The following is a 27,003-nucleotide window of genomic DNA, read 5'->3' as shown; positions in this document are numbered from 1 at the left end:
GCAAAGTGAATCTGTTATACATATACATGTGTTCACTCTTTTTTAGATTTTAGCTTTATTTTTAAAATGTATCATATTCATCATTTAAATTTTCTCTGTGTTTATTTATACTTTGATCTCAAATACAGATGTGTATGGACATATAATAAAAACACAAATACTTGTGAAAGGAGAGTTACTGATCTGAATATTTATATAGAACAGACTGAGAGTCATATTTCATGTTGTTTTATTCTCATGGTGACTGACATTTTTAGCAAGATAGTTGCCTATGATTTAAAAAAAACTTAAGATTTTTTCATGAAGATTCAGATATATCTCTTTTCTTGAAAAATCAGATATCTGTCAGTGCTAGAACCTGTAGTAATGTATAGGACTGTCGGATGGATTTGAGTGTTGGGTACCTTTTAGACCCTTTTAGACAGGGTGTGTGCTCACTTCTTCATTACCCCGCCTTCCACTGGATGCTTCCAACATTTATATTACTTGCCAGTCCTCTGTGGGCATTTCATTTTGACACTTGATCTAGGACAAAATAAAGGATAAAGAAATAGTAGTCTTCATGAATGCTGGAGCTGTCCCTTCTCAACCACATGTGACTATCCTGTTGTCTGTTTTTAAATTTGTTTGGGATGACTTTTTCTTCTACCGTCTAGCATAGGAAAAACAATTCCAATCTTAACATTTGTTCAAGTCGAACAGAATTAGAAATTTAAATCCACTACTGGATCACATAGAACATTTCAAAAACAAAGCCCCAGAGATCTAACTTTTTCATTTTCTTTATAGGTGAAAATAAATAATGATTTTAATTATGAATTTTACAATAGTACCTGGTCTTATGTAAAACATACATCAACAGAACATTCATCATCTAGTCGAGGACGCTTCCTCTTTTTTAGTTCTTCATCTTCTTCGTACAGTTACTCTGCAGGTACTGAAAAAATCCTTAAGGAAAAGGTTAGTATGAAATATATTAGTTAACTTTTCCATATTTTACTGGTTTAGGTATTTCTAACATTAACAGAAGTGCATTTACTAAAAGAATCAGCTTTCATTTTTTAATTAGGGCATAGTATCTTCTTCAAAGAGATAATCCAATATATTTCTTTAAAAGGTATGGTTTTTGTCTTGTTAATTCTCTTTGATAATACATTTATTTACACTTTTTATTTTCTCATTGAAGTATCTGTTCTTATTTAAAAATCTAAAAAAAAACTTATTACTTTCAAATCTTCTAGTTAAAACTAGCCTAAATCTCTAATTCATGATTACTGATGCTACTATTTTAAGTATTATATACAATTTCAAAAATCCAATGAAATGTGCTTCCGAAACACTAATACTAGAGTTTTTTAAAGAAGGTGCATGAAAATAAAAGATGTTAAAATACTTTATTACTTTGGAGATACCAACATTTTCATCCGAGGAGGTTAAAAGCCTTAATTTTAGATACTCTGTTGTACTGAGATACTAAAACTTTCATCATGGGCAACCTGAACAGTTGAAAGGAATTGTTCTAATTGATTCACACTTACTGCTGAAGAATTTTTCAGGCTGATCATCATTCATAATATACATAATTCATCTCATTCTTAAAGTCAGTAACTTGATTAATAGATCACATAAGCGAGGTATAAAGGAATATAATTTTGTTTTATGACTAAGAAGTTGATTGTGGAAATATGAGCTGTAAAAACATTTATTATACCCATATTATATTGTTCACATAAGTGAGGATTTGGTGTAAGGTAGCTCTGTCTTGGACATGAAAAGATGCTTAGGAAGGGTTTAAAGACCTCATTATAAAGTAGCTTACCCTGTAAATACTCCAGTATGGGAGATAAATTATATGGTCACCTTACCTATAAGTCATTGTTACGATTGTGGACTCTAGGGATATTATATCCCTGTTTGTGAGATTATTTAGCAGTTAACAATGTTGAATCTTTTTTCCTAGTTGAGGAGGGCATAACAACTTGGTCTTGGGGGTTTTAAAAGGTGTGTATAAAACCAGTTACCATGTCATCACTCAGATGTTATTTCTGTTTGGGATTCTGAAAATTCCTTAGATTGCTTCAAGTGGGTGGGCCCAGAAGAGACCTCATTATGCATCCAAAATAAAAATTCATTTAGTCTGCATTGATGGAGGTGGCTATTGATGGAGACATTGGACAAGGAACTATTTCCATTGCCTTTTAGTCTTCATCCTAAAACTCCTTTTACTCTTTCTTCTTCCTATAGAGTTATCAGTTGTTGGTTCTTCAGAACACTGTTGAAGTGGCTCAGTTTATCAATAACAATCCGGACTTTTTACAACTTGCTGAGTCATTCTGGAAGGAACTCTCCTACCTTCCGTCTCTGTATGATTACAGCGCCTATCGAAGACTGATCGACCAGTATGGGACACATTATCTTCAGTCTGGGTCCTTAGGAGGAGAATACAAAGTTATCTTTTATTTGGACTCAGAAAAAATCAAACAAAGCGGTAGAGTATTAAAAATATTGTTATATACAAGCATCGCAGAGATTTTAATTAGTAGTTAAACTTTAGAGCTTTGAAATATGACAAATAGAGATTAAATTGCAAAAGAATCCAAAATTGCAAGAATCTGTTATACTCTACTCAGAATCTTCCAGGGTTTAAGAAAAAGCCTGCCTACTCGTTTGGATAGTACCCTGAAGTGAGAGTTAAGCCATTATCATTATTGCTATCTCTAGAGGGTGTTGACTGGATTTTTAGAATACTTTTTAATCTTCCCCGTTTCTCAGATTAAGTAATATTCCTCGAGGAAAACTAATGAGGAGTTTACTGATATTGCAGAAATCAAAACGTTTCAATGAAGTCTTTTCTTATTTACCTCTGTTCTTTACCACTCACATTCCTTTTAAAAAAATCTGCTCTGGATATCGTGAGTTTGCTTACTCCCTAAAAGTTGTAACAATAGCTTAAATTTATTGGATGCCTTCTTCTAGACAGGCAGGTTGCCTATGTTAGCAATAATCCTCACTGCTACCGAGTGAAATCCAAGGGCATACTGATTGTAGGCCGGTCTAACTGGCTCCAGCATCAACTTAGCTTTTTCCTTACGCTATGTTGCTGCAGGAATTGCCTGCTTTTTGTTAGACTCAGGGCACGCTACTGAGTTCATACTTGGTTGACTTCACAGTGAGAGGATGTTCCTCACCAGCTGCTGCCATGTTGGAGAAGAGTGTGTGTCCTAGTATCCATTCCTCCTTTCCAGAGACCTTTTGGCTTATTTACGTTCCAAGTCCAACCTGCTCCTTTCCAACTTTGTCCTGAAGCTCGTGGCCACACTTGCTTCTCTATCCCAAATCATCTTGTTAGCATCTTACTCTTCAGTCGAGACTTTCTTACCACCTTGAAGGAGAGTAAGACTGCTTACCTGAGATTCAGAGGAGGTCTTGTAGCCTTCTCTTGTGAGTGAACTACAATATTTTTCTGTGTTTCCATTGACTATTTTTTTTTTCTATTGGGCTTAATTTTTACCAATTAAGATTTAATTAGAATGTGAGCTTTTCCAACCTCAGCAGGTTGGGAATGAATGCACAAGCACAGGTTTGTGTAGCAACAACAGAGGGAATATTTCTTTGAGGAATTAATCCAGAAAGGGGCTTGATCTAAACTCAGTTTCATGACCATTTTTTTTTTTCTTTAACGCTTAAAAAGAAACGAAGAGGATTTTTTTTTTAAGCTTTCTGAGTTGGTAAAAAAATTTTGAGTAAAAATTTTACTCTTGAGCAGTTTTTATTCTTAAAAGTTTTAAGTGAAATTAATCAAGGATTCTGGGATATGTTATATGCCCCCAATTGTTCTTTAAGAAATACTGAGTTTGTAATAATATAGTTAGTAAAATTATATAAAAATATATTTGTACCCTTTATTATTTTCTATCCTCTTTTAAAAAAATGCATTGGCAAAACTCCATTTGATAATGAGTAGAAATTGTAACCATCTAAGATTATATGTCATAGGAAGAAAATGTAGAAACCGGAGATGTTAAAGATGGAGAGACTGAGGCACTAGAACTAAGATTTTAGGAATTAATTGCTGTAGAACCAGAACCCAGCTTTTGGGGTCTCCCGTGGGTGGGCTGGAGGCCATTGCACATCTACTTTTACCTATTTGCCTTATGCCTGAGAAGCTGACTGCAGTTGGGTAAAAGGTATCACTCTGTGAAGTGCTCAGTTTTTGCTCCCTCCACTGTTTCACCCACCCCCACCCTCTGGTCAAAGTTAATAGAAGCCAAGAGCAGCTGATCCATTTGAATGTAATTTTCAGACATGTGATGCTTTACCCCTAAATATAATGCATGTATCTTATTTTGTTTATAACAAACATCAAATATCACTTTTTCTGCCCCTTGACCCTTCTAGAGCACTTGAACATGTACGTATAGCATATTTTTGATTATATGGCCCCAGTGATAGGAAACAACCTCTTATGCCACTCTCACACCTGGCCAGCATCTCAAAGGAGATTTTCAACAAATGTGGAAACTAAGCACCTTTAAAATTTTTCCCCCCAGCTTTTGGTTCAGAGAAGAAGAAGAAATGTGCTTCCTCACATATCAAGTTTTTGTTTAAATCATCAGAGCACGCATGCAAGGAGATGGAAGAGGCCTTAAAATCGGCTGCAGGTAAGTGAGAAGGGGGTAATTTTCATTACAAACTTACCTCCATCCCTCTTTCTTGTGGTTAATTCCTGGTCTCCAAGGGCCTTTGAAATTCTAGCGGGTGTTCTATTTTGTGTTTTTGAAATACTTGGTTATTTTTACCTCTGATCTCTCTGTCATATGTCATGGCGGTGATCCATCATGCAGAGTGGAAACTTCACTGGGTACCTCTGTGTACTGTAACTATGTCCTCAGTGAACACCATCTTTGTTTCCTGTGAGGAAGGTTGACAAACAAGCCTAGAAAAATGACAGCAAGAGGAGAAGCTTCAGTTTCACCCTGTGACATGGGTGCTCAGTGCAGTTAGAAGTTTTTGGTGCATGGTGGTGGTGGTGACGGTGGTGGCAGAGTGCGGGAGGTGGTGTGTTAGCCTTGAGTGATTGAAGAAGGAACTGGAAGGGTAAGCTGATTTAGACTGTGTCTAGATGCCGTGTTAGGGAGTTTGGGTTTCATCCTGATGGCAAGGGATGCCGTTAATACAGGGAGTGATTAAATGAAAGATGACAAATATAAAGTTGCAGCGAAAGAAGAGGGACTGAAAAGGAATAATCTGATAGGATAAGAACCAGAAAAGATGAGTAACATGGAAGGTAGAGGAGAAGAAATCGACAGCGAGAAATGCTACAGCGAAGTGACATAAGAGGAGGTCTGAAGACTTCATTGGATTTGGTGATTAAGACGTAATTGCCTTAAAATGAAGAGATTCTTAGTGTAGTAGGGATGGAAATGAGACTGTGGTGCATTGTGTGAAGCCATGGAGCAGCATTAGAGCTCAAGTTCTCTTGGGGTGATGGCAGAAATTGGGATGAAGGAGAAGACTGACCCAGGTGCTAAAGTCCTCATCGAGGAAGTGAGGATCCTTTAGTAGATGACTGCAAAAAGGAGGGAGACAGAGTGTTAAGCCAGGCTTAATTCCTCATTCACTTACTTTATTCATCAACTATTTACGGAACCTATAGTGCACGCAGAAATTGTTCTAGGCACTGGTGATACAGCAGTGAATATGCCAGGAAAAGTGCCTGTCTTCTTGGACCTGACATGACAAAGGAGGAGGACGAGTTTTTGAACAACATGGAAATACACTGATCTGGAAATAGAAATGAAAGTGGGAGCTTTGAGAAGTTGTTGACATCAGTTATCAGTTGGGCTGGTGATTGGAAGCTGCTTTCTGATTTTATTTTATTTTAATTTTGCTTTGTTTTATCTTATTTTATTTTATGTTTAACAAACATGTAGCACTTATGATGTGCCCAGCACAATTTTAAGTGATTTACAAAAATTAACCAATGTACTCCTACCTAAGAACTGGGTATTATTCATATTTCCATTTTACCGACAGGGACACTGAGGCACAGAAAGGTTGCCCAAGACCACAGTTGGGGTCAGGCACAAGATTCCAATGTCTAGCTTCACAATCTGGGCCCTTCACTGTTGCCCCAGGCTGATTGTCTACGGGAAGAGGGCCAGCTGGAGCACAGAGCTCACTGAGGTGTAGAGAGAGAGGCTACAGGCTTAAAAATAAATATAAAAGCTGATTTCTTAGACTCTGTAGTTTGTAAACAAGCATGTCGGTTTAGGTGGTGATTCTCAAATTTTGGTATGCAAGAGGATCACCTGGGGCAGCCTGTTCAAATGCTGAGTACTTGACTTTTCTCTCTGCTACGTCCTATGTCTTGGCTGGAGCTCAGAAATCTGCAGTCATTCTAGGTGATTCTGATTCCAGTAGTTCAGGGACTGAACTTGGCAATACACTGCATTAAAAGTGTGACTATTTGCATTTTAAAATGTAACTAACAAGGAAGATGAGGAAGCACTCAGGCAGTTCTTTAAAAATATGAGACTTTAATAACTTCTGATGATAAAAGTGTAATTTTTGAATTTGCAAAATTTTATGAAAGTGTTATGAAATTGCAAAATTTAATTAAAAAAAAGGAAATGAAAATCAACGTAAGTCTGATCAGCAAGTTAGGAACTTCCGGTCGTGACCAGTGTGGAAATCAATTAGACACAGAGATGAAAATATTTCTGAAATTATAAGGCACAGAAATGAGAAAAAGGATTTGATTAGTATTCAAACATTTTAGAACACTTTTTATGTGTTAATATATGCCTGTTAATAGCATTTTGGTTACTGTTAGTATTCCAGATGCAATGAACTTTTTCCTCCCAACATTTTCTTATGAAAATTTTCAAACATACAGAAAAGTTGAAAAAACATAGTAAAAAACGCCAACGTACCCACCTCTTACATGCAATAATTATTATTTTGATGTTTTGATATATATATCTACATATAGTATTTATAATGTTGACTGTTTAGCAATGCATAAATATATATTTAAAATATTTGTGATATTTGCTGAACCATTTGGAAGTTTCAGATGTCATGATGTTTCATCCTTAAATACATGCATGTATCTTCTAAGAAACAAGATAGTCACCTGTATAACAAATTTTCTTCTTACACTAAGAACATTAAGAATATGAATAATAATTTCTTAATAATCATCTACTGTTAGATAATGGTTGTGTCTTTTTTCTTTTCTCTCTTAATAGATATTATTTTTTTGAGTAGTTTTAGATTCACAAAACAATTGAGCAAAAAGTACAGAGAATCCCTATATCCCTGCTGTCCCCGCAGGCACAGCCTCCTCCGTTAACAGCATCCAGGCCTTAGTGGTCCATTTGTTACAACTGATGAACCTACACTGACACATAATAATCACCCAAAGTCCATAGTTTACATGAGGGTTCACTCTTGTACATTCTGTGGGTTCGGAGAAATGCATAATGACATGTATCCATTATAGTATACAGAGCAATTTCACTGCTCTAAAAGTCCTCTAAAGATCCTAAAAATCCACTAAAAATCCCTCCTACCCCACTTCCTGGCAATCACAGGTATTTTTACTCTCTCCATAGTTTTGCCTTTTCCAGAATATCATACAGTTGAATGGGTTGTGTTACTTCATTGACTTGCAATTTCATATGCTCATTCTCATTTCATTTGTGCATCCAGACTTATTTCGTTTGATTTCTCCTTGAGTAGGAACTCAGGGCAATGTGTTACGAGGGGTCCCATTTGTCAGAGGGGGACGTCCTGGCTTTGTGTCTGGCCTTAGTTACCTGGAACTGGACAACCCTGCTGGAAACAAATGGAGATATTCTCTCTGGGCAGGATCTGTGACTGAACTTCCGCAAATCATAAAACAAAAGGTATGTGACACTCTGTTGAAAGCACCAGAAAGCAGTCATATTTATTTGCACTGGGAAAATGAGATTAAATTAAGGTGGTTAAACAGAGAAGGCTGTAATTAGCGTTTTCCGTATCCCAGTTATGTTTTGTATAGTAAAATGAATGCATACATAATAGGAAACAAGTTTCATTATCTTGTGTGTCCATATTTCAGTTGTAAAGGTTAAATGTCTTGTAAATCCCAAGAGAAATTAATGCTAAAATTTGCATTTCAAGCTTTTGACCTAAATTTGATTATGTTTTCCTTGGTCCCTGATTTAGAGGAGTTATAGATTCTTGCAAGAGGAAGGCATTTAAGGGCTTGCCTAGTGTTACATTTGTCAGATCACCTTTCTTCCTGTGGCCATGGCTTGTAGGCTCCTGGTCATGCAAATTAGTTCTAAAAAGATAGAATCAATTTGGCTGGCAGAATTTTAGGATGTTTTATTGGCACAGTCAGTTCTTTTATAACACAACATATGTGTTCCTAAAAATCAGAGAGCTAGGCAAAATTGCACAATAAAGACCACAGGGCTTATGGGAAAAAATGTGTTAGGAACACAACACTCAAAAACTTTTGTGACACTCATTAAAAAAAAAAAGAGGCACCAATAAAAACAGTAGCAGTTTTATACATGTTTAATTGTTAAGGAATGCACGGACTACAATAAAGGTGGCACATTACCTAGAAGAGGATCTGAAGCTTGCTGGGTGATGGGAGGGTTACAGATTGTGAATTCTTGTGAAGTGGTAGAAGGAGCGCTATCAGAAATGACCGACAGTCATAACACCATTTGTGGTTGGTGTGGTTTCTTATACAGGTGGTGAACTAGATGGGTGTTTGAGATGTGTGCTTGTGTGTGAGTGTTTTGTGTATTCTTATGCAGCTTGGTTCAGTTGTGTGCAGTTTTCTGTGTTCACCCCGTGTTTCTTATGGACAAAATTGTACATAAGAAAACACAAAATTTATGATATACTCATTTTATTTTTTAATATCTCACTCTCAATGGAACAAATTCACATTTTCAAAATACATGTTATAGCAAAAGTGATTCTATAATCTATTCCCTGCCACAGGAGTCAGGCAGTGTCCCAGGTCCAACCTGACGTGTTTTTTTTTTGGTTTTTTTTTTTGCGGTACACGGGCCTCTCACTGTTGTGGCCTCTCCAGCTGCGGAGCACAGGCTCCGGACACGCAGGCTCAGCGGCCACGGCTCACGGGCCCAGCCGCTCTGCGGCATGTGGGATCTTCCCAGACCAGGACACGAACCCGCATCCCCTGCATCGGCAGGCAGACTCTCAACCACTGCGCCACCAGGGAAGCCCCAACCTGACTTTTGAGATTAAGAAACTTGGACACATTTACAAACTCAAAAGTTACGAGTGCTCCTCAGGTACCCTCCTGACACCATACTAAGCCCAGTTGCGTCCCAATAACAGTGACAGTGGGAGGGGCAGTTTTTCCTGGGAAGTCTTACCTTAAAGTGTCATTCATTAATATTCAAAATGATCTATTTTCATTGTCAGTATCTCATACAAATCTTTAAAAATCCTAAATTGTTGTTTAGGGTAAAAAACAGACATTCTTTTCCATTCTCAACTATGTGCTTTCCCACATAGGACTGTAACTGTCATAGCTATGTTAACTTATTAGTTGGACAGGAAAGGGACAGAGAAAGAAGAGACATGTTACAGGTAGATAACCATGCAATGCTGTTCAGTTCAGAAGAGCTTGGGCAGAGATGGAGGGCAATGTGACCCTTTGAGCTAATCTCCGTACTCGCAGTGGTGCTCTAGCCAACTCACTCAGACTCTCTCAAGAGCCAATGGTGCAGGTCTCTTCCCAGCTCCGTGCTCAGGGACATCATGGTGGTAGCCTGAAACTGGCCATGGTGAGAGTAGTTACACTGCAGAAATTGGCAAAGGCTACAAATGAGAGCCTTTTTGTTCCTGGGAGAGCAGATTGTTAGAGCTTAGCCAATCCATCTCCGGTCTTGAAGTTGCTCTTCATCAGAACTGTCCAACACAGAGCGATAATGCCTACCTGTTTTAAATTTCTTCAGGGATAGAGAATCATAGTCTCCATTAGAGATATGTTAAGTATCTCAGAGTCAGGATATTTAATCTCAAATTTAATTGCATTTGCTTCTTTACTGTAATTTAAGTGCATTTCCTTTTCTTCTATCCTCTGCAGGAGTGGAAATGTGTTGTCTTCAAAATAATCTTTCAATAACTAGAAAATGAACATCCTGTTGGTTTTTTAAAATTTTATGTATGCACATAAAATACAAAAAAATATTCCCTCCCTATCTGTTTCTAATGTTCCCTAGGTTTGTCTTGTAAAGGTAGTGAATTGCTTTCTCTTTTTATTTGAACAAGAAATAGTTGGAATTAAGATAAGAGTGGCTTTTGATTTTGTTTTAGTAGAGATTGAGCCAAAATGCTGAAAGGAAAATATTCTCGCTCCAAACCCTGATTACTGACCGTGATGTCTTTATCTGTGTAGCTGACACCTTTGTATGAGCTGGTAAAGGAAGTACCCTGTGCCTCTGTGAAAAGGCTATACCTGAAACGGGCCATTGAGGAATATCTCGATGAATTTGACCCCTGTCATTGCCGGCCTTGTCAAAATGGTGGCATGGCCACTGTGAAGGGGACCCAGTGTGAGTGCCATTGCAAACCATACACGTTTGGTGTGGCGTGTGAACAAGGAGCCCTCGTAGGGGATCAAGCAGGTCAGTGTGCTGCATTCTCTCAAGTTATGCTGGACACAATGAAAAGGGAATTACCCTTTCCCTCTGGCCTCTGAGAGTGTGCTTCCTCGGGTATGGAGAAGGGCAAGTCTCATAAGGCCTTGAATATGTCTCTCCCTCCCTATTCCACCTCCGAGTTGTAGCTACTGAGGTCGGGTCCTTTGCTATCTCTCTATTTTCCCATCTGAACTAACAGAACTGCCTTCTACTCTCCACTCTCCATTAGAACAGATTTATGCCTGAAACACCTTCCATCCTTCCATAGTCACCTCAGTAAGGTTTTGTCATAACTTAGGTCTACAGAGCTTGTGTCTGCACTGACTAACCTTTCTGGTGGCAAGCTCTTGGAAACACCTCTATTTCTATTTTGTGTTATGTCCCACCAATCAATCATTCACAAATATTTGTTGAACATTGGCTGTGTGCTCAACAGTGCATTTGGTGTTTTAAGTATTTAGTATGTGAAGTTCACTTTATGAGTAGGCAAAGTATGAGATGATTTGTGTATATTTATTTTTATATTCATTTGTGTGTCTCTCTCCTCTAGAAAGCTTACTTCTTAAATTCGGAACTGTTTGATTCCTTTGTTTATTCCCACAGCCTGACATAGTGCTTGATTCATAAAGTCACTTAATAAATGTTTGATAAATGAATAAGTACATGACTAAACCACGGCTGCTTATAGACAAGCATCAAGAAAGCATCCTTGCCTCCAAATGTCTCCCCAAGTGGCCTGTCCTGGTAAACTAAAATGCCACCACTGCGATTCATTCCTTTGAGGCTTAGATTTACAGCTATTTGATAAAATGGAAGCTCCCCCTGCTGGTGATGAGTGGAGTAGCAGTCATAATACCTCAAGCTCTTATTACCTACTATTAACATACTCAGGGGACTATATTATTAACTCGATTTCTAATTGTGGAAGAAAGGGTAAGGAAGATCATGGGAAAAATTATTTTAGTTTTTTTGTGTGTGATACTGAGGAGTGGCTGTGGAGGGAAGAGGGATGTAGGTCACACAGTAGAAATAGCTAAGGAGCAGTAAACACACCCATCTATTATCAGAAGTAATGCTTTGGCGGAATAGTTCCTGAGATCAGTTTCTAACTAGGAAAGCAAAGCTCTTAGAATATGCTTCAAATTCTCTCTAATGTCCTCCAAGGAATATGATGGGAAAAATACTAAAACCTGTGAGCTGTGAACCAGCCCTGAGGTGGAAGGTGGCCAGAGCAAGTTGAGGAGGTGCCTGTAGATTGAAGAAGGGTGCTGACAGGAGGTAGAAGCATTTTTCCTACTTACATATTTCCTCATCTTGTACAGCACCAGCCCTGGGGTTGGCAACCTGGAGTACCCAGTAGACCAGGGGTCCCCAACCCCCGGGCCATGGACCAGTACCAGTCCATGGCCTGTTAGGAACCGGGCTGCACAGCAGGAGGTGAGTGGCAGGCGAGGGAGCGAAGCTTCATCTGTATTTACAGCTGCTCCCCATCGCTCTCATTACCACCTGAGCTCTGCCTCCGGTCAGATCAGCAGCGGCATTAGATTCTCATTGGAGTGCAAACCCTCACAGCATGAACTGTGCATGTGAGGGATCTAGGTTGTGCGCTCCTTATGAGAATCTAACGCTTAATGATCTGAGGGGGAGCTGAAGGGGAGATGCTAGTGCTGGGGAGCGGCTGCAAATACAAATCATCATTAGCAGAGAGGTTCGACTGCACAGAGACCATAACAAATCAATTGCTTGTAGACTCAGATCAAAACCCTATCAGTGAGTGGCAAGTGAGAACAAGCTCAGGGCTCCCACTGACTCTGCATTATGGTGAGTTGTATAATTATTTCATTATATATTACAATGTAATAATAATAGAAAGAAAGTGCACAATAAATGTGATGCTCTTGAATCATCCCCAAACCGTCCCCTCCTCCCCAGTCTGTGGAAACATTGTCTTCCATGAAACCGGTCCCTGGTGCCAAAAAGGTTGGGGACCACTGCAATAGACTATGCTCTTCTCATGCCCAATCACTGCTTTAACATTAGGAACTTATTTGCCTTACTAAGAGACTGTGGGGTGATAAAAAGAGCCTGGACTCAGCCATAAGACCAGGTTACAGTCTGGATATGGTTCTTGCCCACCAGTACAGCATTGTGCATATCACTTAACCACTTTGTCTTGGATTCCACACCTATCAACTGAGAATGTTAACAGACCTCTTGGTCACCTCCATTCGTTCTTGTGAGAATTAATGAATGATAAAATGCATGTGAAAGTGCTTTGAAACCGTTGTAAAATAATAAACAAATTTAAGGTAGTATTGCAAGAAGTTCGTTAATGCAGCCTTAATACGGGCAATCCTAGTCAGTGTGCAGAGACAGTCTGGCCACCGTGGAGACCTCAGTGAACAGAGTGAAGGTAATAAACCCCAGATCGTCCCCTCCCCCAATAACCACATAGTAGGAAGCTTAGCTCACTGAACTCTGAAATCTTCCTCTCCAAGTACTCTCTGAACCATGTCTCTCTTATTTACAGGAGGGGTTGATGGAGGGTGGAGCTGCTGGTCCTCTTGGGGCCCCTGCGTTCAAGGGAAGAAAACAAGGAGCCGAGAATGCAATAACCCACCTCCCAGTGAGGGTGGGAAATCCTGCATTGGAGAAACGTCAGAAACCAGACAATGCGAAGACCAGGAGTTGGAGCATTTGCGGTAATAGAGACCAGACCTCCTGGCAATTATGTAAAACTCAGTGCCCTCTACAGTAAGCACGGAATACATGACTGCTGCTATTGAAAGATTTAAACCTTAAATGGTGATTTTTATCAGGGAGTGCTGTGCTCTTAGCATTGGGGTCAGTTGAAAGAGAGGCGTATTGTGGCCAATTTGCACTTGTGTGCTTCAAGCTTTCCTGACGCAGGTGTTACAAAAGGGTGGGGAACTGGAAGGCAGTCTGCTTCAGTGGATGCGAGCAGCAGCTTTGGCATCAGGCAGACCTGCCACCTACTTGCTCTGTGAACTTGGGCAAGTTACGATAAAAATAGTGGATACAATGATAATAGGATATTGCCTGAGGTTAAGAATATAAAGTGATTTGTACTGTGCCTGGCATGTAGTAGGCATTCACTAATAGTTGCATTATTTTTCAGATATACCACTCCCTCTTTTTTTTTTTTTTTTTTTTGCGGTACGCGGGCTTCTCACTGCTGTGGCCTCTCCCATTGCGGAGCACAGGCTCCGGACGCGCAGGCTCAGCGGCCATGACTCACGGGCCCAGGTGCTCCGTGGCATGTGGGATCTTCCAGGTCAGGGGCATGAACCTGTGTCCCCTGCATTGGCAGGCGGACTCTCAACCACTGCGCCACCAGGGAAGCCCCCACTCCCTCTTATTTATTTACTTTGGACTAAGCATGAAGCATACATTTGAGACAGCTAACATCTTCACTGATTAGCCCAGGTGTCTGATACTAACTTCCTGTTTGCCAGGACCTTGCAAAAGCTATCTTCAAAAACGCTTCATTGCTGGACTTCTCTGGTTGTCCAGTGGTTGAGAATCCGCCTTCCAATGCAGGGGATTGTGGGTTCGATCCCTGGTCAGCAACTAAGATCCCACATGCCACAGGGCAACTAAGACCCGACACAGCCAAAAATCAATCAATTAATCAATATTAAAAAAAAAAAGCTTCGTTGCTGAATCATACCCCTGGGTTAGAGTTGTTTATGCCACACCCCACTCTTTAATACTGTCCTTATTAACCTTTTCTGATCAAGTATTGGCAAATATTTTAGAAAGATAATTTGAAGGTCATGTGAGTTGAGGAAATGTGTAAGATGATTGGGTATCCGGTATTAGCATAGGGAGGTGAGACGCCTTATTCCTTATTCCTAGGGTGCTTTGTAATCCAACAATAACCAATATCTCTTGGCCGAGGAAGCTGGCAAACATACGGGATTCTGGTAGGAGGGACCAGAGAAGCTCATCAAGATTAGGAGCCCGGGCTTCCCTGGTGGCGCAGTGGTTGAGAGTCCGCCTGCCGATGCAGGGGACACGGGTTCGTGCCCCGGTCTGGGAAGATCCCACATGCCGTGGAGTGGCTGGGCCCGTGAGCCATGGCCGCTGAGCCTGCGCGTCCGGAGCCTGTGCTCCGCAACGGGAGAGGCCACAACAGTGAGAGGCCCGCGTACCGCAAAAAAAAAAAAAAAAAGAAAAGATTAGAGCTCGACTACTGGAGACGAGGGAGGACAAGCCCTGCACACACCCTGATCTTGTCAGAAACCCCACCCTTGGACTGTTGTTATAAACCCCTCATCAAATCCTCTGGCAGGGATGGCAGGGGGACACACATAGTTTTTCAAGGCAGGAGCCCGCTGTATCCCCCTTTGCCTGGCAAAGTACAAAAGCTATCCTTTTCTACTTCACCCAAAACTCTGTCTCTGAGATTTGATTCGGCATTGGTGTACAGAGATGCCGAGATTTTGGCATCATAATCATGATAACAATGACATCTATCATTAAACAATGATTTTCAGCAGTGCCTCTGAGGTCACTCTACACCAGTATTATCTCCACTCCAGAAACAGGAAATCTGAGGGGAAGCCTTACAAATAGCCTGTGAATGTTGCCGCCTTCTGAGCTGAGTTCCTTACATTCTTGCCACACACTGAGGAAACTCAGATGTGAGGTATAAGCATAACTTTCCTTTTTGTACTAAGGAAGAAGAGGATATTTCCTCTCCTCTGAGCACCAAGAAGAGCGAGAATTCTCTCAGTGCTTCCCTTAGGATGCTGCTGTCCATCCAGCTTTATGTCTACAGGTAGAGGAAATATGCCCACGGAGGGAGAGGTCTCCTCCGAGACCCTCATCTTCCCAGAGATCTGTGCCCTTGAAGGCAACATTCTCCTCCTACCAGAATCTCATATGTTTGCCAGCTTCCTCAGCCAGGAGATATTGGTTGTTGTTGGATTACGAGGCACCCAAGACCCAGGAATAAGGCATCTCACCTCCCTATGCTAATACCAGATACCCAAGCATCTTACACATTTCCTCAACTCACATGGTCTTCAAATTATCTTTCTAAAATATTTGCCAGTACCTGATCAGAAAAGGTTAATAAGGACAGTATGAAAGAGTGGGGTGTGGCATAAAGAACTCTAACCTAGGGGTATGATTCAGCAATGAAACATTAAAAAAATTTTTTTTAAAACATTTATTTTTAAGTTGTATTTATTTAATTTATCCTTGTTGTACCGGGTCTAGTTGCAGCATGTGTGCTCCTTAGTTGCGGCATGTAGGATCTAGTTCCCTGACCAAGGATCAAACGCCAAGTCCCCTGCGTTGGAGGGTGAATTCTTAACCACTGTACCACCAGGGAAGTCTCTCTGGTCCCTTTAATGTCGCCTCAGGTGGTTGCTTGGATGCTTCTCCCTTGATTAGCAACTGTTCACATCTGCCCTTTGGAACTCAGGGAAGGTCATGGAGGCTGGAGTCTCGCCTACAGGAAACGGCGAATGAAAAAAGGCCTCTGTGCCTTGGAGCCCCACAGGGCCCTGCTCGGTTTCAATTACTGTGAGCTCCCCTAGAGATTGCCTTGTGAGAGGTAGAAATAGCACGATTTTAGGAGCTTAACTAGACATGAATCCAGCCCTGGTATTTTTTACTCTATAACCTTGGACAAGTTATTCAAACTTCCTGAGCCTTTCTGCACATATCTCATGGAGTTACTGTGCGTGTGAATTGAGCTGAGGCACATTTGTCGAACATCTGTCAAGATGCCTAGCACATAGTAAGCACTCAGTCAAAAATAGTTATTATTTTGTGTTACCTCTCGCAGGATCACAAACTTGAATTCCCTTATTTTCAATACAGAATTAATTTTGTGTTAAAGGTATTTAAGAACCAAATAGCAGGAGAAAAAGTGGGTGTGAGACAGGTGACCTGTAGGAATCACATAAATCATATGTGTTGTCCAATGGCTTTATTTCTTTTTCTTTTCTTTGTTTGTTTTCCGTACTACTGATCTGGTAGTTATCTTTTGGAAGCGTGAGTTGATATGTGTTTTCTATCATGGGATGTGGTCAGATATTTTATTCTGAGAATGACAAAAACATCACATCACAGAGCAGTGTCCACTACTTACTTCAGCTGCAAATGAAAAATTCACTGTGCTGTAAAATATTTGTTAAATTGTGGAAAATCCATCATGTTAATTATGTTTTGTTTCCTTTTCCTTTCAGAATGCTTGAACCACATTGTTTTCCTTTGCCTTTGGTTCCAACAGAATTCTGTCCATCACCTCCTGCCTTGAAAGACGGATATGTTCAAGTTGGTTATAAAAGATACTTTTTTCCTTTACATACACTGTTCATTCCAAGTTCTAGCTCTCTACTGATGTCATAATCTGCTTCCTCCTTCCATGATGAAACAGTGCCAAAAACATTTTAGTGTGCATTTTAGTTTAGCAGTGAGGATTTTAGTTTGTGAGTTTTCTTCTTTGGCCCAAGGTGGTTAGAATTCTTCAGGAGGTAATATATCTTCAGGAGGAAATCAATATTGCCACCCAATGAATTAGAAATGTAATCATGCCAGAGGGTAGCTAAACATTTCCATTCTGAACACGAAAGTAGGAATCTATAAGCAAGTTTTTCAGCATAGAGAACTTACCTGGTTCTTTTCACTGCAAGGAGTCTTTTTAAATTTTTCATAAATACAAGGGTTGGGGTAAAGCATTAGGTTTATTCCAGGGGCCAGTAAGACATCTAGCCAATGTCTGGTGACATATGGGTCACTGTATTATACTTGAGCAATTTTCTTGTTCAGGAGGGAGCACAAGTCATCTGCCATTTGTCATTCTGGGAAATTAACATGGCTTTGGGGCCATATTAATTTGTGTGCTCTTCTCACTACTTCTTACGATGAGGCTTTGGCTCCAAACACCAGGAAGTATCTCTTCATGGTACATAGGAGCTATTGTTCATCAGGATTTTCTCAGTGCCACCAGCCTTGGTTTCTCCGTGAAGAATTTGCCTCTCAAATGCCAGACCCTTGAACATATACTCACTGAGTGTTTGTTTGCTGAAATTTCCCCAAATGTAGGTACTGTTGGGAGATGTGTATGTGTGTGTGTATGGAGAGAGAGAGAAAGTGAACCTAGACTCTCTAACACTCATATTATCCCACCACAATCCATGAAGTTCCTGAAGGAAATATGCTTATAGAATGAGGCCAGGCAGACTCATAGACTTCAGCAAACCACGAAGCTGCTGTCTTCAACTGTAGTGCATATGGTGTCCTGTAAGGAGCTGGGGGTTCCAAACACTGTCCCGTGGACTGGCTACATCATAGGCACCCAGGAAACTTAACAATAGATTGCTGCTTGCCCCTTGTTCTCCTTTTTTTTTTTTCTCATTTTGTAAGTTTAGTGTAGAGCCTGAGAGTTGTTTTTTTTTTTTAATTGTTACTAATGGTTTTGACAGAGACGGCCAGGTTTAGACACTGTTGAGTTAGACTTTCTCATATAGAAGTCCCTTCTGCAAGGCAGTGGAAGGCCTAGGGGCTAGAACCAAGGCAGATCAAATATCTTTCCCCATTTTCTTCAAATCACAATGCCAATCTGGGTGCTCTTTTTCCTACCAATTCTCATGATGGAGCCAGACTGGGCCAGGAAGAGCAAGACTGTCTGTGAGAAGAAGGTGCCACAGAATTTTGTTCTATTGCCTACAGCAGAGCTGGTCCAGCTCCACGCCCTCTCCCAGGCCAGTTTTCTTCCCCATCTTCTTGAGTAGCCGAGAACTAGATGGATAAGGAAAGGAACCAAGAGAGACACCAAACAAGAATGATGACTCCCTCAAGGCTCAGACTTCAGATTCTTCCTTGCTTCCCAATGAAATCTCACCTCCTGGCATTATAGGCTAATGACATGTCCTTGAATCTGACTCAGCCTCAGCGTCACTTCCCTTACAGTGAAGGGGCTGGGGAGGGTAGTGGGTGAAGATCAACATCATGCTTCCCCTGAAAGTCATCAGTGGGAAGCTCAAACTTTCGTGAACATGTTGATAGGACATTTGAACATTTCTGCCTGTTCATAATGACATTTATTGGTCAATATTGCCAACGGACAGCCCATAACACCTCACTAGGAAGAGTTGACTGATAAGGACATTTCCAAAATCCGATGCTTTCCTGAAAGTATAATAGAAGTTACTTGAGTAGTGTCCACTAACGTAATTTTAGTAAAATGTTTAGTATAATGCTTGGTTTTGGGGAGCTGTCAATAAATTATAGTACAGTGGCATTAATAGCTTTATTTCAATTAATGGTGGTACCAGTGTTGTTGGCTAGGACTCTACAGGAAAAAATAATTTTACAGACAATTTCCAAAATGAGTTATTTGAATGTAGATTGCCTGATGATTAAAGAAGTCATGATTTATAGGCTGAATATATCTAAAGAAACATTTTGTTAATGCAAAAGAGATATTCTTCCTTTCTCCATCTTTTATTTCTGTTTAGGATGAAGGTGCCATGTTTCCTGTTGGGAAAAACATAGTGTATACTTGCAATGAAGGATACTCTCTTGTTGGAGACCCTGTTGCCAGATGTGGAGAAAATTTACAGTGGCTTGTTGGGAAAATGCATTGTCAGAGTGAGTGGCCTTGATTATAATATATAATTCAAGATGAAAGAATAGTGTGGAAAGGAATAAATCAGGATAAATAACCGCTTACCATATGCCCATGTCTTGATCTCCTTTTCCTGAAAGGCTTATATGATCCTGTCCAAATTTCAGGAATATCTTGAAAAACCCCTCAGCTTTCTCTAGTTGTTAGTGCTCCTGTTAGGTGAGGCACATTTTATTGCAATTTTAAAGTTTCTGGTGCAAATTAGAATGGGTCAGGGAGTTCAGTTCTGGTTAAGACCATCAGGATGTTCTTTAGAGTTTAATTACCAGGGATTTACCACAATCTACTTCCTTAAATGCTTTTGATCCTATTTTGTTTAGATATAGCATCTGAGTAAGTGCTTCTGCATGTTGTATCACCCTAACGCTATTTTCTGGTTTCTATCTCAGCTGTGCTACAATATAAGATTCTTCAGCAGATGGATAGACAGCACTACAGGGATGTATTTATCCTATATCAGTTGGTCTAGGCTATATGAGGAAAGTCCTAGTGCACACAGGTACATTTTATTCTCTTGAGTACATACATATTAGTAAAAGTTCTGAGTTGTCAGGTATACATACATTTAGAGTTAGTAGACGCTACCAGTCTTCCAAGTGGTTGTACATCCCGGACAGAATCTGAGAAGTCAAGATTGCTCTGTGTCCTCACCTACACTTGATATTGTCTATCTTAATTTTTTTTTTTTAGCTATACTGGTGAGTGTGTAGCAATATCTTATTTTTTAATTTGTATTTCTAAATTTGTATTTCTTCTGATGACTAATGATGTTAAGCCTGTTTTCATATATTTATTGGGTATTTGGATACTTTTTTTGGTGAAGTGGCTGTCTAATCTTTTGGGCATTTTTTCTGTTGGTTTGTTAGTCTTTTTCTTACTGATTTGTAAGGTCTCCTCTTGTTCTCTCTGTTTCTGTCTGTCTTTCTGTCTCTCTGCCCTAGAGTCCTTGGGAAGAAATAAACTATCAATATTGCCAAAATAGAATATAAATATTCCCTAGCTAAGAGTATTAAAACCAAACTTTAGTTCTTTTAAAAGATTAATAAGATACTTCTGCTTGAAAAGCTTCTTTTTCTTTATTGTGTATCTACTGGTGAATAGTTGTCCCAGTATTTGTTCATCTAAAACGTTTTTATTTTATCTTTACTTTTGAAGGATAGTTTTACTGGATAAGGAATTTTAAGTTAGCTTATTTTCTTTAAAACCTTTAAAGATTTTATTACATTGCCTTCTGACTTCATTGTTTTTTAGTGAGAAGTCAGCTTTCAAGTTTATTGTTTCTCCTTTGGAAATCGTATTTTTTTGGTCTGGTTGCTTTTAAGATTTTTTATTTTTTTTCTTTTCCAGAAGCAACTCTACTCTGATGTGCCTAGGTGTGATTTTCTTTGTCTTTGTCCTGGTTGATCTTCAAAGCACTCTTGAACCTATGCTTTAATGTCTTTTGTCAGTTTTAGAAAATTCTTCACCTTTGTCCTCAAATATTGCTCTGTCTCATTCTTGCTCACGTCTCCTCATGAGACACAAATTATACATTTTTTAGAATGTATATACATATACATACGTGTGTGTGTGTATATATATATGTATTTCTTTGTTTTGTTTTGGTTTTTTTTGCCATGCCCTGTGTCTTGCAGGATCTTAGTTCCCCAACCAGGGATCGAACCCAGGCCCAAGACAGTGAAAGTGCCAAGTCCTAACCACTGGATTGCCAGGGAATTCTCTACATTTCTTTGTTTTACATCAATTTTTCTCTCTCTGTTTCATTTTAAATATTTTCTATTGATCTATATTCCAGTTTATTAATTCTCTGTACAGTTGTGACAATCTGCTTTCAAGAACTCTACTGAGTTCTTTTTTTTAAATTTATTTATTTCTTTTTGGCTGCGTTGGGTCTTCGTTGTTGTGTGCGGTCTTTCTCTAGCTGCAGCAAGCGGGGGCTACTCTTCCTTGAGTGGGCTTCTCATTGTGGTGGCTTCTCTTGTTGCGGAGCATGGGCTCTAGGCATGCGGGCTTCAGTAGTTGTGGCGCATGGGATCAGTAGTTGTGGCTCGCAGACTCTAGAGCACAGGCTCAGTAGTTGTGGTGCACGGGCTTAGTTGCTCCATGGCATGTGGGATCTTCCTGGACCAGGGTTCGAGCCCGTGTCCCCTGCATTGGCAGGCAGATTCTTAACCACTGTGCCACCAGGGAAGCCCATCTACTGAGTTCTTAATTTCATTTTCCAATTCTAAATATTCCATTTGTCTACTTTTCTATACTTTCTAATTCTCTGTTGATATTCTCCATCTTCTAATTTCATTTTTCCAACATATTAATCATAGTTATTTCATGGTCCATGTCTGTTAACCCCATCATCTGGATCTGCTGTAGATGTTTCTACTGTTTTTTTTTTTTTTTTTTTGCGGTACGCGGGCCTCTTACTGTTGTGGCCTCTCCCGTTGCGGAGCACAGGCTCTGGATGCGCAGGCTCAGCGGCCATGACTCACGGTCCCAGCCGCTCCGCAGCATGTAGGATCTTCCCGGACCAGGGCACGAACCCATGTCCTCTGTATCAGCAGGTGGACTCTCAACCACTGCACCACCAGGGAAGCCCCTCTATTGTATTTTTGAATGTTAGATTAGTTTTGGTTGAATGCCAGATTTATATGTAAAAAAAATACATATGGATGATGTTATCTTCCTCTAGAAAAGATTTAGGTTTGTTTCTGGCAAGAACAAGGCTTGTTTATGTCTGCTTTACCTTTATCTTAGGTATCCATTAAGGGATCATAAGGGAAAGTATGGGGTTTCTACTGAGCCTCCTCCTTTGTAACAGGACTGGACTCTAATTTTTGGTCTCCTAGCCCTGTGAGACTGCTAAAAACTCTATGCAGCTATTCAGCCTCTGAGTTGCAGCTTCCTCCTTAGTTTAGCAGCCCTTCAGCACATTAAAAAAAAATGTTTTTTTTCAACTTTACAAATAACCTCAAGGACAGAAGCATTACCAAACGTTGTAATCACTACTTTAGACTTCCCTTTTTCTAGAGTCTTGGGCCTTCAAATTTCCATTGCTCTGATTGTTGTCTGTTGCTCTCAGAAATACTCTTTCTTTAACTTTGTACAGCCTTTCTATATGTCTTAGTGGGAGCATTCGTGTGAAACCAGCAAATGTGTCATGGCCAGAAATAAACAAATCTGAAGCTAAATTATTAGCTTTCTGAAGGCAGATTATGTGACTAGTGTTTTGTGTCCCTAGTAGCACACAGCATATTTGGCAAAATATAGACACTCAATAAATGCTGATTTTGAATGAATGAATGGATTGTCTGATTAAAATGGTGCAGAAATAAAGCAGTACTTTGTAGAATATTGTCCAAAGTCCACTAGAGAGATTGGCAAGATTTTTTTTTTAATCATGAATTCTGACTCGCCTTCCATGACTATGCATGTTTCTCATTCTTCTTGTTTTTTCAAGTAGAAGATTTGAGCTAATGAATGTGATGGAATAAGAAAAGATAGAACTGGGAAACCAAAAATGATTTAACACTTTTATGGTTGCAAGGTTAAAGGTGGTTCTTTAAAGATTTCAGATGGCAAAATATCTAATTGGGTACATGCTAATGATATGCAAATGAACACAGCTCTTGGGAAATTTCTGGTGGGACTTCACCAGACAAGAAGTAGCAGCTGTAAAAAGTCTGGTTTTAACAGCAGGCTGGACTTCAGGACTCTAAAAGGCTTATTCATTTTAAGTTGTCACATGGCTTTGAGGGCAGGGGTGAGAGAATGGGAACTGTTTTGGCCTTCAGTCATTCATGTCATTAACATGCCAGGCATGTTGGGATATGTCTTTCAGGGCATCCTAAGAGTGAACTCGCCTCTTCCTCCTTGTCCTTTAATTAGAAAAAGCAGAACAAGTGTATCAGCAACATTCAAGGCTGTCATTTTTTTTTTAAAAGATGGTTTAGGAAAGCAGTGACCCTTGTATTCTTCTCTCTTTTCTCTTTAGAAATTGCCTGCGTTCTACCTGCACTGATGGATGGCATACAGAGTCATCCCCACAAACCTTTCTACACCGTTGGTGAGAAGGTGACCTTTTCCTGTTCAGGTGGCAGGTCCTTAGAAGGTCCTTCGACATTTCTCTGCGGATCCAGCCTTAAGTGGAGCCCTGAGATGAAGAACGTCCAGTGTGTGCAAAAAGGTGAGTGGCTCTTGGGTCTGTCCAAGGACACGTACACTCCCGGAATGAGAGTCCTTGCGGCAGTTCCTCAAGGCACTGAACCTCCAAAGCGGAATCACTCCCTCCATCCCTGCCCTGCTACAAGAAGGTCAGTTCATAGAGTGGGTAACAGACTTTTTTGCACATGGCACAGATAGACTCACAGAATTCAAGGAAAGGCAAGAATAGCCCTGGTGATTCTGAAATTTTAACTTAAATCCTTCGTATCAAAGATTAGTTTTATATTTGTTAAGGTGCCAAGAAAATAAAGAATTTCTAAAAGCTGATTTCTGGTTTCCTCCTGATTTTTAAAAATGTACTTTTATGAAGTATAGAGTTGAGATCATAATTTATATAAAATTCTGTATGTTTCATATTTGGGCTCTTAGAGTTTATTAGTGGTATTGAAATTGAAAATATAAAAGCACTTACATATAACCCTGCAAAGCAGAGTTATTGAAGGAAAAGTAGTGTGGTTTGTGAAGTTGTTCTTATAGGTCGAAATCCAAATATCCAGTATTTTGAACACATGGCAAATTAAAATAGTTTTTTAAAAAATTTTTTATTGGAGTATAGTTGATTTACAATGTTGTGTTAGTTTCGGGTGTACAGCAAAGTGAATCAGTTATACATATACATATATCCACTCTTTTTTGGATTCTTTTCCCATATAAGCCATTACAGAGTATTGAGTAGAGTTCCCGGTGCTGTACAGTAGGTCCTTATTAGTTATCTATTTTATACATAGTAGTGTGTATATGTCAATCCCAATCTCCCAATTTATCCCTCTCCCCCGTTTCCCCCTGATAACCGTAAGTTTGTTTTCTACATCTGTGACTCTATTTCTGTTTTGTAAATAAGTCCATTGGTATAAAATGGTCTTTTAAGAAGCTAAGGCAGGAAGAGATTTAGAAAGCCAAACTATTTCTTTTAGAGATACTTAAAATGGGATAGATTTGTTTTCAGAATAACTTCCTCTTTCTTTACATTTTTTTTAAGAAATGGAAAATATTATGTTTGTAACAATTAAAAACAAGAAGAAAATCGTACTTGCATTCTATTTTATATGATATTCTTATTACTTGAGTATATAATTTTTAATTCGATGCTGAAATTTGTCTTCTATAGTGAAGATGAAGTAGTTGATTCCATGAATAGTAATATTAGGTGAATTAGATCTTCACAATTGAAAAGAGAGCACTCTGTGACTGATTGTGTTAAATAGATCACAGAGGACAGAATGGGAGGGCTGCGTGTCCAGTGGAATGGCTGCCCTGCCTGTTCTCACATGTTCTGTAGCTGTCAGAGCAGAGACAGCTGCTTTGTTTTCTACATGCACTGAGGTATAACTATGAGTTTATTTGGGATAAAGTAATGGACCTGTACCAATAATGCTAAAATTAAGGAGAACAATGTACAGTTGATGAGGTTGCTCTTTTCTTCCAAATGAGATTATATACTTTATATACTTGTTTTTTTCTGAAATGTCTTTTTCAGTCACTTTATAACACATTTGGTATGAATTTTCTCCCACTCAGTAGCAAATCCTATTAAGGTTTTAATTAAGGATGTTTTTCAGATCTGTGTGTTTTTCAGAAGACTTAGATAACAATAATAACTACCCTTAACATAAGCCTATAACACACCAAAAGTTCCAGGTTTGTCAGCCTCCAGAGTTTGAAAATACCTGATGTACAAGTATTTCGTCTTTTTTATATTGTGGTAAAATATACACAACATACAATTTACCATTTTAACCATTTAAAAATGTGCAATTCAGTAGCATTAAGTACATTCCCATTATTGTTCAACCATCACTGTCATCCGTCTCCAGAGCTTTTCCATCTTCCCAAACTGAAACTCTGTGTCCATTAAACACTAGCCCGTTATTTATCCGCACCCGCATCAGTACTTAGTCTTGATGGGAAGATATTTGATTTTAAAATAGTAAACGTACATACTGGAGGTGGGTCCTAAGAGTGTGTTTACTTGGTTAGTCAAGCCATGAAGATAACAAAGCTATATTCTTTTTAAATGCAAAAGTCTTTGGTGTAGGTAATTCTACAAGCGATTTTCCGCAAAGATATTATAATAACTTTTAGAAAATATTTAAAATTTGAAATTCTATCCTTATGAACAGTTAGCAAATAAACTGCTAATAATAATACAGAACTAATGTACATGGCTTAATCACTGAACTTCAGTTTTGGTCCATTTAGATCAGACTTTCCCAACCCCAGCACTACTGGAATTTGAGCCCTGATAATTCTTTGTGTGGGAGCCTGTCCTGTGCCTTATCAGATGTTTGGCAGAATCCCTGGTCTCTGCTCACTAGATGCCAGTAGCGTCTCACAGGGGTGACAACCAAAAATGTCTGTTGACATTGCCAAATGTCCCCAGGGGCAAACATTTGCCCCTGGTTGAGAAGCATTGATCTAGATAATACCATTAAAATATTTTATTTTGGAATTACTTAGGATTTCAGAAAATTTGCAAGTATAGTTTCCATATACCCTTTACCCATCTTCCCATAATATTAACACCTTACATACCTTGACACAATTTAGTTGGTCAAAACCAAGACATTAATATTAAATAGTACCATACTATTGACTACCCTACAGACTCTATTCATACATCACCGTTTTTCCACCGATATCCTTTTCATGGTCTAGGATCCAATTCAGGATACTACGTTGCATTTAAGATAATACCATTTCAAATTGGGCGATTTGGATTGACATGTATACACTGATATGTATAAAATTGATGACTAACAAGCACCTGCTGTGTAAAAAAAAATAAAAGATAATACCATTTCAAAGAAAAATGTTTAAAGAATAAGTACTTGCTAGAGACCTTGCTGGACACGGCAGGCATACTTCACCTTGCTACCATTTTTACAAGTTTATACCTTCCTTGTTCATGAGATTTTCCTGTCATGTCTAAAGCTCTTATGTTTTCCGAAGTAAGGAAGTATTCCATAGTTTGTGCACCCATAAAAACACATCCTGCAGACAAATGACCTTTATAGATATATCCAGCAGGTAGCTAGTTTTATGATGCAAAAGTGTATGCCACTGAATTCCATTGTAATGAAGCTGGCAGGAGGTGGAAATTGCAGGGTGGTGTAGACTGTTCACATTGTAGGCAGGCATAGCCTAGGCCGTGGCAAATTATGCTCTTGTAAGTTGGACCAAAGTGTTTTCCTGTCAAAACTGGAATGATGATTGGCTTTCTATCAGTTTGTAAGAAACATAAAATAAAGGAAAGGATTTTATTGATGTAAGTACCTCCAGACATTTAGTCACTGTTGAGGGGAGACCACTTGGACATTTACATGTAAGAGGTTATTATAGTTGTCCTTGAGATACTGAGAGTTCTTCTTGTATAAGTCAAGTGATGGTATGCTTTCTGTCTCATTATAGGCACAGTGGGCAAAATACGTCCACATA

General features: G+C 39.3%; 1 protein-coding gene across 4 annotated transcripts in view; it reads left to right on the top strand.

The window, feature by feature from the left end:
* C7 (complement C7) overlaps positions 1-27,003 on the top strand; it is a 53,848-nt gene that overhangs the window by 20,822 nt on the left and 6,023 nt on the right. For all 4 annotated transcript variants that reach the window (XM_027101197.1, XM_027101198.1, XM_027101200.1 and 1 more), the window contains 9 exons: positions 790-960; positions 2,245-2,488; positions 4,551-4,661; positions 7,747-7,913; positions 10,439-10,667; positions 13,213-13,384; positions 16,907-16,994; positions 19,181-19,313; positions 23,339-23,530. In XM_027101197.1, the coding sequence (XP_026956998.1) occupies positions 790-960; positions 2,245-2,488; positions 4,551-4,661; positions 7,747-7,913; positions 10,439-10,667; positions 13,213-13,384; positions 16,907-16,994; positions 19,181-19,313; positions 23,339-23,530 (1,507 nt within the window). The remainder of the gene's footprint in view (positions 1-789; positions 961-2,244; positions 2,489-4,550; positions 4,662-7,746; positions 7,914-10,438; positions 10,668-13,212; positions 13,385-16,906; positions 16,995-19,180; positions 19,314-23,338; positions 23,531-27,003) is intronic.

Source organism: Aethalodelphis obliquidens, unplaced genomic scaffold, assembly GCF_003676395.1.
Source record: "Aethalodelphis obliquidens isolate GAN/ISIS:26980383/991018 unplaced genomic scaffold, ASM367639v1 scaffold4, whole genome shotgun sequence".
NCBI lineage: Eukaryota > Metazoa > Chordata > Mammalia > Artiodactyla > Delphinidae > Aethalodelphis > Aethalodelphis obliquidens.
This window is presented reverse-complemented; position numbering and strand designations above follow the sequence as displayed.